The sequence below is a fragment of the Miniopterus schreibersii genome (genome assembly GCF_964146895.1).
Source record: "Miniopterus schreibersii genome assembly, chromosome: 10".
NCBI classification, from domain to species: Eukaryota; Metazoa; Chordata; class Mammalia; order Chiroptera; family Miniopteridae; genus Miniopterus; species Miniopterus schreibersii.
In genome coordinates, this window is record NC_138110.1 from 77,421,767 (window position 1) to 77,438,560 (window position 16,794).

A 16,794-nucleotide genomic window follows, 5' to 3' on the forward strand; every position below is an offset into this window, starting at 1 on the left:
TAAATGGAAAAAATTACAAGTCTTAGCTTTAAAATATCGGAGCAAAAACAACGCACTCTAAATCTTACCGAGATAATTTTTTTCAAAGTTTAGATTAATTGTTGGCGGGTAGCCATGCCCACGACTCTCCCCACTCCGCTCGCCTGGCCTCAGGTGTAACCTGCCCGGCTCCCTCCTCGCAGCCCCCAGGCTCGCGCTGTAACTGTCCCCAGGTGGACACAGGTCCGCAGCAGCGACCTAAACTGCGCATCACACGTCATTTCTCTGCGCTGGCTTCTCTCCTGAGCTGCTGGTGGTGGCGGGTCAGCTGGCCCCTGAGCCTGCCCACGGAGGACAAGACCCAGCACAGCCTGGGGCGGGGGCCCTGGCTTCTGCTTCGACCTGCCCCTGCTGGCGCTGCCGGTGACCCCGGAGAGCGGAGGGGGTGGGAGGAGGGGGGAGGTGGGAGGAGGGGGGAGATGGAAGGAGGGGGGGAGAGGCGGAAGGAGGGGGGAGGGGTGGAAGGAGGGGGGAGAGGTGGAAGGAGGGGGGAGAGGTGGAAGGAGGGGGGAGAGGTGGAAGGAGGGGGGAGATGGAAGGAGGGGGGAGAGATGGAAGGAGGGGGGAGAGAGGTGGGAGGAGGGGGGAGAGATGGAAGGAGGGGGGGAGAGGAGGTGTGGAGGGAGGGGGGAGAGAGGTGTGGAGGGGGGAGGCGGTGTGGAGGGGGGAGGCGGTGTGGAGGGGGGAGGCGGTGTGGAGGGGGGAGGCGGTGTGGAGGGGGGAGGCGGTGTGGAGGGGGGAGGCGGTGTGGAGGGGGGAGGCGGTGTGGAGGGGGGAGGCGGTGTGGAGGGGGGAGGCGGTGTGGAGGGGGGAGGCGGTGTGGAGGGGGGAGGCGGTGTGGAGGGGGAGAGAGGTGGAAGGAGGGGGGGAGAGATGGAAGGAGGGGGGAGAGAGGTGTGGAGGGGGGGAAAGGTGGTGTGGGGGGGAGAGATGGAAGGAGGGGGGAGATGGAAGGAGGGGGGGAGAGGTGGAAGGAGGGGGGAGAGAGGTGGGAGGAGGGGGAGAGATGGAAGGAGGGGGGGAGATGGAAGGAGGGGGGGAGAGGTGGAAGGAGGGGGGAGAGAGGTGGGAGGAGGGGGAGAGATGGAAGGAGGGGGGGAGAGATGGAAGGAGGGGGGAGAGGAGGTGTGGAGGGGGGAGAGAGGTGTGGAGGGGGGAGAGGCGGTGTGGAGGGGGGAGGCGGTGTGGAGGGGGAGAGAGGTGGAAGGAGGGGGAGAGAGGTGGAAGGAGGGGGGAGAGAGGTGGTGAGGGGGGGCAAGGTGGTGTGGAAGAGAGAAGGGAGGGCGTGGGCTCTGGCTTCGGGGCTGGGACTGGTGAGGTGATCGCTATTGAACCCACTGTGAGAAACAGTCAGCGATTGTGGTGGATGGTGCCCTCGGTTCATTTACATATAAAACGTGTTATCATGGTCCCTTTTTAAGTTTAACACCTGTGGGAAGATAAGTGTCTGGAAGATCAGGCCATAGGAAACCTCAAGTTCAAGTTTCGGGACTCCGGGCGGCTGGAGGTTTTTCAGTAATGGCTCAGGGACTCTGTTTCTTCCAGGACATCACAGCACAGGATGGGTCAGGGTGAACTGCTGGCCTTTACCTTGAAAACCGGGCGTCGGGGTCAGGGATGAGAAGGAGGGGCGGGGTTTGGGGAGACCGGTGGAGAAAGGGGACAGCGACCTGGGGCGGGCGTGCATTCCTGGAGGCTGAGGGGCCGCCAGAGGCCCCGATGGTCCCCTCTGAAGCACCCGACTCAGTCACCGCGGTTCTGTGACTTCCCGCTCTTAGCACACTGCACAGGGTGACGCGGAGGCCTTTGCCTGCCTCTCGAGGGGACTTCATGCTCCAGTGATGTGCACACAGCCAGGCAGGGTCCCGCACACCCCCGCAGACCCCGGGACAGGTACAGGGCAGCTGGCCGAGAGCCTGGAAAGCACTTCACAGGCCGCGGGGAAACAGCGATTCCAAATACAGTTGTCTTCAAAGTGGTGGTGACTCGGAAGCACAGCAGATACCAAGCAGGGTACATATTGGCTTAGCCCATGGCTATGTTTTCATATTAAAAGTTAATTCAGCCCCGGCCGACGTGGCTCAGCGGGTTGGGCATCGTCAGTGCCCCAAAGGTCCCCGGTTCAATTCCCGGTCAGGGCCCAGGCCCAGGTCGTGAGCTGGATCCCCAGCTGGGGTGCCCGTGGGAGGCAACGGATTGATGTTCCTCTCTCTCCCCCTCTCCCTTCCTCTCTTTAAAAATCAATAAAAACATTAAAACAATAAAAAATAAAAATGAACTTAATTATAATGAAAACAAATACTTCATAAATATTTTCCGAACGCCAATTATGTGCCTGCTTCTGTTCTAGATACTGCGATACTAAGACAGGGTCGATATTCCTGTTCATCCAGGTTTATGATAATACCAAGTGCTTTAAAACCCTTGCTTTACATAGGAAAGTTCAGAATTCTCAGGCGTCGTTTATTCACAAGTATTACGTCCGTGACTAGAGGAACCACACCATCTCTGTAAACTCACTTCTTTGGGATGTTCTAGCTACTTTGGTAAATCCATAATCCTGTTGTGTGGAAGACAGTCTTCCAGGGGCAAGAAGAGTACTTTAAACATCTCATGTTAAAATTCATGCTACGTTTCATAAATATGCCAGGTGTTCCTTTTATGTGACTGTGACTTGTCTTTAATTATTAACAGTGCACACTTTTCCATCGCTTACAAAGACGCAACCAATCAAATCTGTATAACTGTCAAAAGCATAAAAGGTAAGACCCGTGAAAAACAGACTTTACTGATAATTTAGTTCCACATGGGGAGTTAAATCCCAGAGGGATCCCATCCCTACAGAAAGGGTGGCGGTCTTAGGACAAAGACCCCGATGTCCTGTCCCCAGCCCAGACTTTTCTTCCGCACCCGGGAACATCCGGAGTGAGCTGGGAGAAGTTTCTCCAGGCCCGATACCAGTCTTTGACTTACAGACATTACGGAAATTGCTTTCCTGTTACATTATTTTTGGAAATAAAGTACTTTGGTGCCATAGTTTGCATCCATCTAGATGTCTTCGGTTCACGATCAGTGTTCTCTGGCGAGAACCGTCAAGACTTGTCATTCGGCGTGAGAGCTGGTCTGAAACGACTTACCCGAGAGCGTTGAAACGAAAGCCGACCTCGCCTCGCAGACCAGTGGGCAGAGCTAAGGTCAGGCTGAAAAGTATCGTCATATGATGATCCCAACGCTGTTTGTTTAGTACTTGCCTTGTGCCAGACGCTCTCCTGAACTTCTCATGATTTGCTTATTTAATCCCACTATGAAGCAGGCACCATGATCATCATTTTTGTTACATAGGTGAGACACTTGAGGCTTGATCTCCGCAACTTACCGCCTTAGGATGTAAATAACTTGCCCGAGACAGTCTGGCTCAGGCTGAAGGCTCGGAATCTGTCTCTGTCGGCTGCATCGCCCAGGCTTGACCAGTGTGCAGTTATCGTAACTCCCCGAATTTTGAATTCCCGAAGTTCATTCCCTGCGTGGTTTTTCAGAAGTTGGATACATTTTCATACTGAAACCGTGTCAAGTTCCCTCAGTCCATCAAGTAGTCCAAATAATTTAGATCTATCATATTTAAAAAATGTATCTCAGTTTTTATGAGAAAATTCATTCTCTCTCGAGGAAGGAGAGGGGAAAACGGGACATGTTCTTCGGCCTCAGGTTTCACATGCTAGTCGCAGATCTGTCATCACCCCGCCCTCCCTGTCCCCAGGGACCTCGGTGGCCACTAGCATGAGGGAGGTCACATGCCTGTGGCTCCGGTCATACTGACAGAGTTGCCACTAAAGGCCACTCACCCCGCGCTCTTGACTGTAATTCCTGGCCCTTCATAGACCATCCCACACACCGGTGCACCATTGCCTGGTTTGAGCACCGACCTGCCTCCTTTAACTCTAGGTAACCTGTTTCAGGTGGGTTAGCATAGACCTCCCTACGTGAACTTTCAGCCTCACTCGGGGGCCTACATTGGAATATCAGTACCTGACCTGACCTTACTTCTCACGATTCTAACCCTAGAACAACTTGACCTTCGAGAGTGGTTTCCAGATGGACCACTTGTTGCTCCTGAGGTGGGGGACCTGGATTTGGGGAGATGGGTTCAGGGCACAGCTGACAGTCGGTGTGCTCCAGGGATGGTCTGTCGTTCGGCTTGGCCTCCACGGACACCAAGTCCATTCTGCAAGCAGCTGGATTATTCTGCAATTGCCTCTGGGATTTCAAAACTTTACACAGAGATTTTAGCACGAATATGTTCCCTCGAATAGAGCTAAAAGTCAGTACAACTCGTCTCTTCCAGTTGTGTGGGCTATTCCAACATACTTAATAAGTCTCACCTTTCTTCTACTTACATGGCATTTTCTATAAGCAGTTTGACTGTCAGAAATTGTCTAATAGACACCCCGGTCTCAGGAGAGAGAGGTGCAAAGATAGAAAAGCTTATAATAAAAAAAATAGTGTAGTTTCCACCTTGGTAGGGAGCTGTCTTTTGGCTTCATGTTCTTAAAACTGTATTTTTCTCCCTTCACTCTCAGAAAAAAAATAAGCTAATGCTAATTCTTCACCTTAATTGTCCCGTTGTTGATTTATTTACAGTTAGTCAAATGAATTCATAAACCAAAGGGCAGCGTAGTGATTTACGTGAGCAGTTTGTCATAAATCCTCACTCCTCTGTGTTTTGGGGTTTGTCGGGAAGTTTGTTTTGTCACTGGCTTTTTTTATCTCCTGCATAATCGGGATTCTGTAACTGGGATAAGTAGACCTGAGAGTGAAAGGATTTCTCTGGGCTGCTGCCAGCGATGAGCAGGGCTCACAAATGGAGTTGGGTTTCCTCGCGCCTCTGACGGTCCGTATAATTCAGTCCCTTAGGCCCCATCAGCGTGCCGGGGGGGAAGGCCCTACTATGCGCTGGCTGTGCTGCGAGGTGCTCAGTAAGTCCCTGCGGAGTCGCAGGAAGCAGCACCGGGAGGGCACAAGCCCGGCTGCTGGGCGTCCCTGGCAGCAGGTGTGGAGGCGGGAGCTGGGGAGGGCCGAGCTTCTCGCCGGTCGCAGTCACACCGCGACGCGTCACAACAGCTGGCGCCCTGTGACTCAGAGCCAGCCAGCCGGCGCCGAAGCACCTCGCGCTCTGTTTCTCCCCACAGCTCCCCAGAAGAGATTTAAACCAGCATATGTCCTTCCCGATCGCCCGAACCCAGCTCTGAGCCGCCTGCTTTCGTAGTCTAACGGCCGCGTGCGAAACTGCCTGCGATATAAGGAAGTTAAATAAGTAAAGGCTAGCATTAAAATGATTTTGTAATGGATGGGGCTCCCTTTGTGTTCAATAAACCATATGCTCAGATGGAATGCCCTAGAAGAAACACAGGATTTTAAGGCTGCGTTATGGAGCGAGACTCATTCCACCGCAGCTGCTTACAGATAGGGCCACGGTGATTGCCAATTTCCATCTGAGTTCATAATTTTGATTTTTTTAAAAACATGTTTTTATTGATTTCAGAGAGAGGAAGGGAAGGGAAGAGAGAGATGGAAACAGCGATGATGTGAGTCATCGATCAGCTGCCTCCTGCACGCCCCCTACTGGGGAGGGAGCCCGAAACCCCGGCACGTGCCCTGACCGGGAATCCAGCCTTGACCTCCAGGGTCATGGGTTGACGCTCAACCACTGAGCCACGCCAGCCGGGCCCATAATTTTGATTTTAATGATCATACAGATGATGACATCTTGGGAAAATCAGTGTGGCATTCGTGAGTGAAAGTTCACAGTTGTGCGTCCCGGTTTCTGACACCAGTTCGTCTCTGTCCCTAGGACCCTCGCACACCATTCCTTGGCGAAGGCCCTTCAGCGGTGGTGACCACCTCCAGCCGAACCCCCTACAAATTCTCGCCTCTGGACTCCCAGCTGACACCCTGCCGGGGGCCAGAGCTGCCAGGCCCCCTGGAACTGTGCCTTCTCTGCGGTCAAGGCTCTTTTCTCACCCAGGGAAAAGAAAGAAAGAAAGAAGATGCGGCTGGGCCGAGTGGAGCTCTGCCACCTCCTGCAGCTGGTGGGCCTCCTCCTGTGCTTTTCGGGGCTGAGTCAGGCGGAGCTCTCGCGGTCCAGCTCCAAGCCCTACTTCCAGGCCGGGAGGTCCCGGACCAAGCGCAGCTGGGTGTGGAACCAGTTCTTCGTGCTGGAGGAGTACATGGGCTCAGACCCCCTCTACGTCGGAAAGGTAGGGCCAGGGGCCTTCCGAAGCCACCCCCGGTTCCCGGGGATGCCTGGGGCTGGATGGAGAATTGCTCCGTTTTGCTGCAGGGTTGGAAAACACGAAACTCTCGTTCCTGTGGCCTAGAGTCTGAAGTTTTAGGCCTTGGTTAGCCACTCTGAAATTATAATATTCATATTAATCATACAGAGAAGCCCGAGCTCAGGGAGCCGTGCTTATTCCCAGAAACAGATAAGGCTCGGGCAGGTGCCTCATTGGCCGTGACTGTGGCACGCAGGCAAAACTGCTCCTTCTAAAATAGAACGAGGGTTTTCACTAATAGATGAAGAGCCAGGTGACTTTTCAGCAGCCTTCTGGGCCGTGCTGTGTAAGTGACGCTTGTGCTGACTTTATGCTTATATACCCTTTCCTGGTGCTCGCAGTTTAAAGACTGAAAAGGGAGATGATGGAGCCTATTGGCTTTAAATTATGAGCCATTCAAACCGGCTTTTCCTATGGGTGACCTGGTTTTGATGGATTTGAAAAGTTTTTCTCTTTAAAATTGCCTTTTGGTTAAAAATGAATGTGACCAGAAGTCACCTAGAAGTGGCGTCAGACAGAGGTGGGCACTTTGCGGTGCGTTGGTCAGGTGGCCGAGTGGGAGCCAAATGGAGCTCACCAGTTACACAGGGTTTTCATCTGGGCGCCTTCCGAACTGAGGGGCCCGTCAGGAGCGTGTGGCCTGTCCCCTGACATGCTCATATCATGGGTCCAGTGCCCAGGGGGCTGAGGTTTCATATTTGCGAAGATTTTCCGAATTTTCTCAATTTGGTGATGAGCGCTGGTGAATCTTTTCTGCACGGAGTGCGTTTTGACAAGAAATCTATACATCTGCGTTTTTATTTTGCGCTTTGTCAGTTTTGTGTGTCCGTTCCTGATAAAGCTGATGAATTCATCTGTGAGGGAGTTTCCAACTTTGAACGATCGAGGAGGAATCTTTGCTTTTTATTTCATGGGTTATGTTTTCATTCTAACACACCTTGAGTAAGGGTGAAAAATCTATTTTTGTTGATGGGGGGTCCACATAAATCAAGGTAATCTGTGTTGTATTTACTCTTTTCATTGTATGCCTCTATATTTTGCAAATAGTGATGGGCATTTACTGTAAAGAAAATGATTTGAGTGAGTTCAAGGCTCCTAGGGATGTGGATTAGCACTTTTTTTTAGCCCAGTCATATTATTTTCCTATACTGAGAAAAGATATGTAAGTATACAAGTGTTTTGTGTGTGTATAAGGGTTTCCCCTAAAAATGTATACACTTTTTGCTGATAGCTCAATTGATGTTTCTTTCTTTTTAGATTTAATCCATTGGAATTAATAATTATTCAAAGTGTATATACATTTTTGGGGACACTCTCTATATATATTTATAGCCATTCTGCTGTTTTAGTAGCGCCATCTTATACAGTGTACATGTGCTAAATTTTTATCTCAGTTTCTATTTGTTTTCTTGTAAACAAAGTGAGAGCAATCACCATTATGCATTGTTATCGACTAGGAATGTAGCTCTTCATTTCATTCATTTTTAATGAACACTTAATAAATTCATCAGACTTTTTTCCAAAGGACAGGTTTATAACATTCAGCTGATTCAGAAAGAATTAGTAGTTATTCGGTGAAATCATAATTCTGTGAGAATGTAAAATTTTCTGAAGACAACTAAAATAGTCCCATTAATTTGGTTTTACATGGGGTTGCCTGATTTGCGATTGGAGAGGGAATTTATAGACAAGACAGATGCAAGGTCTTCAAGGAGCAATTTGTATTTGCTTGGGGAAGCGGGGACAGAGAGCCTGGGTGCTTGGACTGTACCCGTGAGATGAGCCAGTGGTACTTCTGAGCTGGTGATCTGAATAAGCAGAGGTTTGGGGACAACTTTGACCTCGCTACGTTCCCTTGGGCATGGAGAATAGATGTAGCTTCTCCTTTTCTAAGTTGAGGGAGGCAGTGACTATGACCAGAAGTGTTTAAAGGACAGAGGGAACCAAACGGAAAACGTGGACATGGATACGCAGGCGCTCGTGAATCGTGACTTCTCATGACATATGCGTAACCGGTACTGGCTGGAGGGCCCTACTCTTAATCGTTCTGACAAAATATGGCTACTTAGGTAGTTTGAAAAATATGAGTGATGACCTCCGGGAACTTGATAGCTTAACTGGGTCCCATAATGGGTCAGTGCGGCCTGTGTGAAATTGTCTTCAGTGTTGTTGCTGACTCTGCCTCTTCCCGCCAGTTGTGTGACTTGGGGGCCAGGGCTCCCTCGTCTCTCAAATGGGAGTAATGATGCCTGCAGTTCAAGTCTCGGACCCAGAGTAAATGAGATCAAAATATTTGGAACATACATTCAATTAATTTTGACGTTCTGTTTATCTCTTTCACTGCAGACCAATTATAAATTAACTGAGTTATGGATAATTTATATATTATGTCTCACATTATATTCATGATCCTTCAGATGAAAGCAGCATTGTTTTATGAACTAAGTAGTATTTAAATGTACTGCAGTTAATTAGAGGAATGGTCTGTATTGTATGTTCTTACAAACTCAGCATGTCTTTCTGTTGGTATCTGGTTAGACTCTAGCAAAATAAAGTTAGGGGGTGAACGAGTCATTCCTTACCCACAGGGATTTCACATGTCAGAATTTTTTTAGACCTTTGAATTTGGAGACCGTGGTAATGGCTGTTGGCCAATGAGTTAAATAAATAAATAAATTTTGGTCATTAAGACATTAAAGATAATGAAGTCACAGGATGACTTGGGACCTTATTATTTTAGCCAGTTTCCTGGGTGTATTAAACATGATAACTCAAGGCCCAAAGTAGAACGGTTTGTTGAAGGGGGGCCAGGAGCGCTTCTGGAACCTTCGCCAAGAGATGTCCAGGGCGTGGACTTCGGGGCTGTGTTCGAATCGGACCTTTATCACGAGCATCCCGCCATTTCCTGGTGATAAACTGCGGACTCGAGAGGTATAGACTTAAGGAAAGAGTCATTAGTTATTACTCTAATGGAGTTCTTTTTTATTGAGGTATAATTGACATCTGACATTCATTATATTAGTTTCACGTGTACAGCGTAATAATTCAGTATTTGTATATATTGCTAAGTGATCACCACAGTGAGTCTAGTACCATCCATCTCCACACATAGTTGCAGATTTTTCTTTCTTGTGATGAGAACTTTTAAGATCTACTCTCTTTGCAACTTTCAAATATGCCGACAGCATTATTAATTATAGTCGCTCTCTTTTTTTAAATATGTCTTTATGGATTTCAGAGAGAGGAAGGGAGGGGGAGAGAGAGAGAGTTGAAACATCCATGATGAGAGAGTCATTGACTGGCTGCCTCCTGCACGCCCCCTGCTGGGGATCAAGCTCACAACCCGGGCATGTGCCCCAACCCGGAATTGAACCTTGAACCACGATCTCCTGGATCCTAGGCTGATGCTCAACCGCTGAGCCGCACGGGCTGGCTGGAGCTCTCTTTTGAATAATAATCGCGCGCTGTCTCCCAGGGACTGTTTCGCCCGGACTGGCTGGTGATTCACGGCCATCGCATTGAGTCTCACACCGCGCTTTTCTATGTCCAGCCTTTTCCTCACCTTGGCATTTCTCACCTAACGTCCCCCAGCTAACTGACAAAAAAATTATTTCTCCAAAGCCACCCAGTCCCTGTTCGAGGTATTAGGTGGTTTTCATCTCTCCTGACCTAATGGGCTGCTGGCCGATCGCTGTGCTCGGGCCATTACTTTCCCGAGACGTGCGCTCCCCTAGCTGTGAACGCCACTCCCGTCTCCCCTGCCACTCCCCTTTCCTCCCTGCGTGTCCGGGGACAGTCTGTTCCTGTGACCCAGTCAGCGTCAGAGTGAGATCCCTAGGCACCCAGTGTGGGAGTCTCCCGGCGCTCATGTCGGCTTGCCAAGGCGCTGGTGAGCATTCCCCCTGCATCGGATTGCACCTCTGCAGCGCCTCTCGGCTGAGCCTCTGTCCCCTGGCCACTGAGCCGGGCCCGCTGTTGCAGAAGAGGCCTGTCCACCTTGAAAAGAGGCTGTGTTAACTGAGGTAGGAAGTCTGCTCCGTAACTGGCAAGAGCTATGTTAGATATACACAAAGAAAATAATCCCAAAGATTCACCTTGTAGATTTCAGGGGGAAGCCAACAAAAGTGCCCTCTCAGTGGGTAGATTGCCTGAAGCTGGCACCTGTCTTAGAAGCAAGGAAGGGCAATTCGTTTCTCCTACGGGTGTGTAGAAATCCCAGAGGGAGCTGTGAAGCCCCTTGGGCGTGTCTTGTTACTTTGTGAGAGCTGTGAAACTCCTGGAGCCACTCGGGCATGGATCAGCTCTGTGGGGTGCAAGTTAGTTCAGATCTTGAGAAGTACTTTCTGGTAGGTACTCTTAGCTCTTGCAATACCCCAGGATAGCTCTAAGGTAGTCAGCACACTTTCTCCACGTAAAATCAACAATTCAGTTTCTGTTTTGTTTCCTTTCGACCGCAGCAAAAATAAAATACATCCGATTTTGCCACTAAAATGCAGAAACCTACCGTTAATTCAATTTAACATTCCTCATTTTCTCCTCATAGTTATCTTAGGTTAGAAATGGAGGTTCTCAGTACCAAAGGCCTCATCAGGTGAGACTCCGTCAGTACAAGTCGGAGGAGAGGGGCTTCCAGTTGTAAACCTGCACAGTCCAACCAGACTGTCTACACTGGCTCACCATTCTCTGAGTGTCTCTCTGTGTCGATCAAAATCTTTTAAAAACGCCGTCTCCTTTAGCTCCTTTGTGTTTATATACACTTGCCACCCATTCGGTGATGGGAAAAGCAAAAACTATAAAAAAACAACACAACACCAGGTCTGTGCTCGTCGTGTTTTTGTGTCTAGGTTGAGTTTGTAAATGCAACACGGGATAAAGGAAAGCGATGCTATTGGGCCTCGATGGCAAGTGCCCGTGATTGTTTGACAAGCTCCACACTCGGCGCTGCTTGACGGGGAGCCCGGCGCCCACAGCCTCCGTAACTCGCAAGATAAATGGCAGAATTAGGCGGGCGGCCGGGCGGTCCCTGGGCCTTCGCTGGCGTGAGCACAGAGAGATAAGCACTATATTGGGAGAAATTTCAGCCTCATCTGCATGACTTTTGTGATTTATATCGATAACCTGTCACCGTGGCTGTGATCGCTGAAGAGAAACAGCAGTTTGTATGAATATGCTTAACGCCCTATCCCCCAAGTTCCCTTGTGCTGCTGTTCAGCCCGTCTCCCCCCGTCCACGTCGGTCCCCGCCCCCTCCTTTCTCCTTCCAGTGCTTACCTAGTACCTGCTCTGTGACAGGTGGTGTGCTAGATGGGAGAGTTTAAAGAAAACAACTCCTCTTTTCCGTAAAATGCACAGCCTGCTTGATAAGCCGTGCAGGTGAGCAGATGGCGAGGGGGAGCCGTGAATGCTGCAGCGGACCTGCATCTGCGGAGGCGGGCGGCCCGGGGATGGAGTCACGCATCCCCGAACAAAGGCCTGCGCGAGGATACAAGACGCATCGACGTGATTTCGTAGCCCTTTTAGTCAATCTTCACATCAAAGCAGGAAAAATGATCTCAGGAAGTAGGACAGAGTATTCTAAACCTGTGTGGGGGAAGCTTTAGATGGTAGAAAGATCAGTAAGTAGAAACTCTAGCTAGTTTCTCAGTATTTTGAATGTAAATGTCTGTCTGCTCATCGGTAACATGGAGATCAGTAGGTAACGTTTTAAAACGTTTCATTTCAAAATAATTTCAGACTTAGAGATAAGTCACAGAGTATTATTTCAGAACCTAGCTTCTCCAAATGTTAATCTTACACGACTACATCTATTATTATTATTGTTATTTCTAATCTACACCCAAGGATATGTTCTCCATTGATTTTAGAGAGAGAGAGATTGGTTGCCTCCCGTATGTACCCGGCCCGGGGATTGAACCTGCAGCCTGGGTATAGGCCCTGACTGGGAATCGAACCCGCCGCTCTTTGGTATAAAGACGCTGCTCCAACCAACTGAGCCGCACTGGCCAGGGCGCTACAGCGGTTACTGAAATCGGGAATGAGCGTCGGTGGGGTACCGATTGCCCCTTTTCCGTGTCGCGTGGAGCCAGCCTAGAGTCACATCTTGACCTGTCTCCGTAGTCGTCTGGGCCTGGGGTAGGTGCTCCGTTTTCCTCCTGTCGTCCCTGCCCAGTGACTCGGGGGCGCATCTCGCAGCCGAGCCAGCTGCGTGCGTCGCCCTGAACTGTGCGTTGCAGGCGGCGGGGCTCTGGCCACGGTGCCGCGAGGTGCCTCTCCCGCCACGTCCTGCCAGGAGGTGCATCCGCAGTGATGCGGACTTTGGTCACCTGCGTCGGGTGGTGTCTGCCAGGTCCCTCCGATGGAAAAGCGCATCTGAAAGTTTCAGAACCTAAACTGTCCTTAGGGGTTGGAGTTGATGCTGACTCTGGCTGGAGGGCGATGCACTGTGTGATTCATTAAGGTCGGTGGTCCCTCTGAAACATGGGGCACATTTAAGTCTACAGCCCCTTCAAGTAACATCCGTAATTTTAGGTAGTAATTCATCTTGTTTCTACCTAAAAATTTAACCCTTGTAATTATAACTAAAGCATGGTTTTGGAAAATAATAGACATAATCAGCCAAGGTAAAAGAGGTATCTTGAGAGAATGTAATCTAAGGTGTTTCCTTTTAATATAGTAACAAGGGAATTGGAATCTAAACAATGAATAGAATTATATTTAATGTTTGAAAAGATTTAGTAATGACAGTTCCTCCTAATGATTTATTTAGAGCCAATAACATTTCCGTCTCATAATCAATACTGATTATACCTTTGAAAAGCCTTCTGAGTTAAAAAGGAGGTGTTCTTATATTAGAGATGAGGTAATCAATACATTTGAAAGTAAAATAAGTAGAGTAAGGGAGCAATCATTAGAGCTGTAATTTAGAAGAATTAAAAAGCAAATCTGGATGATTATATCAACCCTGGAAAGTAAATATCTGAGAAAAATGTTAAGATGTTTGATGACTATGAAAAAATTTTGTTTTCCTGCAAAGTATCAGGTTTAGTTGCATTATTACCAAACCTTTTTAATTAACATACGTTTTTGAAACCTTTACTTTAAAAAAGGCATGTATTCAAGAAAGAATAGATACACTTCCAAGGCTCCCAAATCATTACGTATTCCTGAAATTTAACAAATCTTGGAACTGAATATAGTTAGAAGCAGCAGCAGTGGGAATGTTGGAGGAATTAAAATGGCATTTAGCCTGGACAAAGGAATATTAGAAATGTATCCCAGGACAGAAATGTTCAGGATAGGGTGTGCAGAAAGAACATACTGTTTGAGAGTCTGGAAAAAAAGAAAATATTTAGGATTTTTATTCAATTCTTTAAAAAGTCATCCTTTAAAAATTCTAGTTTCCGGTATATGCAATATATGATATGTTTAAGGAGTTGTAACTGATACAAGCACGACCTCAAGTAAGCCGGAAGACCACTGGCCTATCCCAGAGGGGGTCGTAGAAAATAAAGGGCCGTTTGTAACGAGTTGGCCCCGCGCTGCAGGGCCATGTTCCAGGTTGGCCTGGATGGAGACAGGCTCAGAGTTGGCCCAGCTTCCTTTAGCACCTCGTGACTTAACATTTTAGTATAAGAGAAGGTCTGGACACATTCCAGTAAATAACTGCTAGAGAAGAGGAAATTGCTAGGAGATACTCAGGTTGAACTCAACCAGCCTTGGTCTTAGGCCAAGAACCTGGGAAATACCTTGTCCTGTCCCCACACAAACAGGAGAGAGCCCAAAAGATACGGGGGAAGAGCCAGGCAGTAGGGCCAGGCCGTTACATCTCTAGACAAGCTGGCGCCCTCCTGCTCTGCAGGATAAGCACAAGGGCAGTCTCCCAAGACAGGCTGTGGGGCTGGAATGGGAGCTCCATGACGCCAAACGACTCACGTCATCCCAGCGACGTTTTCTGTATGGAAACAGCGCACAATTACCCGATCAGAACGCTTCCCTTAGAATGTTGACTGTCTTCTTAGTTAAGATGCTGACATGTTTTAAGGTATTTAACTAAAAACATACAATCAGGATTTGGACAACACATGCATAATGCTCAACAGATGTGAGTGGGGAAGACTTGCGGTGATGACTGGCGAAATTAGTCAAAGCAGGCTCAAATTAGATTTTTCTGCTGTGTGAGTCATTTGAGGGGCCACAGCGGTGCGGGGTGGGCGTGGAGAGATTACAGATTCTGCACTTGGTTCTGGGAAATGAAGAAATCGCGTGGCTGAGAAGCTCGCCTCTGCCTCTCACATCCACTCTACCCCGGCCACAGCCTGTGTCATTTTCTCAGCTGAGTCATAGCAGAACCGAGTTTAGGCGGCACGCTGACTTGGCATTTTCAGGAGAAACGGGTACTGGTAAGCGCGAGTCGGTGGGATTCACTGTAATTATAGCCGAGAGAAGTGAAGCCATCAGTAGTTAAAAATGATTGCTAAAGAATGAGTTATCTCAAGACTGTGTAGCACACAGTGAAGGTTATTCACAACGTTGAAATCATGCATGGAGTGTGAGAGAAAGACAGAGCCATGTCTAAAATAAAAGTCACTGCCCGGCCAGTGTGGCTCAGTGGTTGAGTGCGACCCATGCGGGAGGTCACCGATTCCATTCCGGGCCAGGGCACACGCCTGAGTTGCGGGCTCGATCCCCAGCGGAGGGCATGCAGGAGGCAGCCAGTCGATGATTCTCATCATTGATGGTTTTCTCTCTCTCCCTTCCTCTCTCTCTCAAATCAATAAAAAATATATTAAAAATAAAGTAAAAGTTACTTACCCTGTAGAACAGATACACACCTTGGAAGCGTGTTTTTTATGAAGGCTTTTTTATAAAGCTTGATGTTGAAGTTAGAAATATCAGTGTTATTACAAAGGGTAAGTTGTCTTTTTGGTTGATACTGAGCCGCCTGCTAGTAGACTTTTACCTGCGGCACACGGCAGCGGGGTTCAGGGGATCTCGGAGGGCGGCTGTCCTGCGTAATGACTTAAAACAAGACTGTGTCATTGATTCGGTCACCTGTGGGAGGCATGAGTACAGTTGAGGATGGAAAATATATACAAATGAACAAGGATTCAGGTTTAAGGTCATAGGAGGAAGCGCATTCTGTCCCAGATCCTGTTAAGATTTCCCAGCGGAATTTATGATAAAAACATAGGGAACCGATATTCAGATGGTTCGTATCTGGTAGCCCATATTGTTTTCTCTGCTCCTCTCTGCACACTGTCCATCGCTGCTGATTTGTGGCTCAGTTTAATTGCTGTAAACTCTGGGCACAGTGAGAGCCCAGTTTTTCACGGCCTGTCATTTTTAATGCCCTACCCAGAGCTTGGGGGTGTGGGGGACAGGGAGGCGTCAGGGGGAAGGGTTTTAAGCTGAGTCAGAGGCTTCAACAGGCCTGCACTCACTCCTTTTATACTTTTTCCAAGCAGTGACCCCTCCTGGAATTTAGCCAAAAATATCATCTGATGTCATTGATCTCATATAATGATTTTTTTTCCCAAATTTCATGTGTCCTTAATATGGGAATCTAAATATTTATATTAATATCAAATATTTTCACCAAAAGGAAAATATGCATTTTATTTTTTAAATAATAGAGCTGCTTGGGGTTTATAGCTCATTTACTTGGGCCCTTTTCTGACTTCAGGAGGTGGCTGTACAGTGTCGCTGAGGGGCGATCAGGCAGCCTCGGGTCTATTTTTAGGGCAGGATCTGTGTGTTTAAGGAAACACACAGACTAGAGTCAGGAGAGCTGGGTTCGAGTCTGGCCTCCACCACTCACCAATGGCGAGACTTCAAGCAAATAGCTTACTCTCTCATTTCATTCTCCTATAAAATGGAAACAACAGAAACAACCTCACGAGGCTGTTGTAAACATAAAAAGCGAGAGAGAGTTGCTATGAAAGTGTAACGTTGTGAGGACCACTCTTATTTTTAGGAACTTGAATTACCCTTTGCTATTAAAATCTTTGAAGTTAGCTCTTTGGTACTCCCCCATTTAAAAGGAATGTTTGAAAAGATTAACTCTTTTTTGCGGGGAGGTGGGCTTTAATACCTGTGAACTTCAAATTAGCACATTTTTTATGCTTTTACTTTTCACAGTATTATAGTCACTCCTCTGCTTGGGCATTGTGTTCGTCTCCTCCATGAGGTGCCCATATTTGCTCTCTCCAGACCCTTCCTTCCAGGTCCTTTGGTTTTACAAGTTAAAATAGCCTTTTAATAAATCATAGGCTCTCTCCTCCAGGCAGGGAGATGGCCACTGCATCACTGACACAGGGCACCGCTGCGGGGCCAGGCCACGCACTGCCTTCTCCACGGGACTGGATCGGACGCATCTGCGTGGGCGTGGGTCCTCAGGGCTGTCCTGGGAGGGTCTGAAGCTACTACCA

At 48.4% G+C, this 16,794-nt stretch overlaps 1 protein-coding gene across 1 annotated transcript in view; it reads left to right on the forward strand.

Moving 5' to 3' along the window:
* CDH7 (cadherin 7) overlaps window positions 1-16,794 on the forward strand; it is a 106,537-nt gene that overhangs the window by 5,708 nt on the left and 84,035 nt on the right. Inside the window, exon 2 of the mRNA XM_081149829.1 lies at window positions 5,888-6,293. Coding sequence (XP_081005955.1) covers window positions 6,084-6,293 — 210 coding nt within the window. The 5' untranslated portion in view covers window positions 5,888-6,083. The remainder of the gene's footprint in view (window positions 1-5,887; window positions 6,294-16,794) is intronic.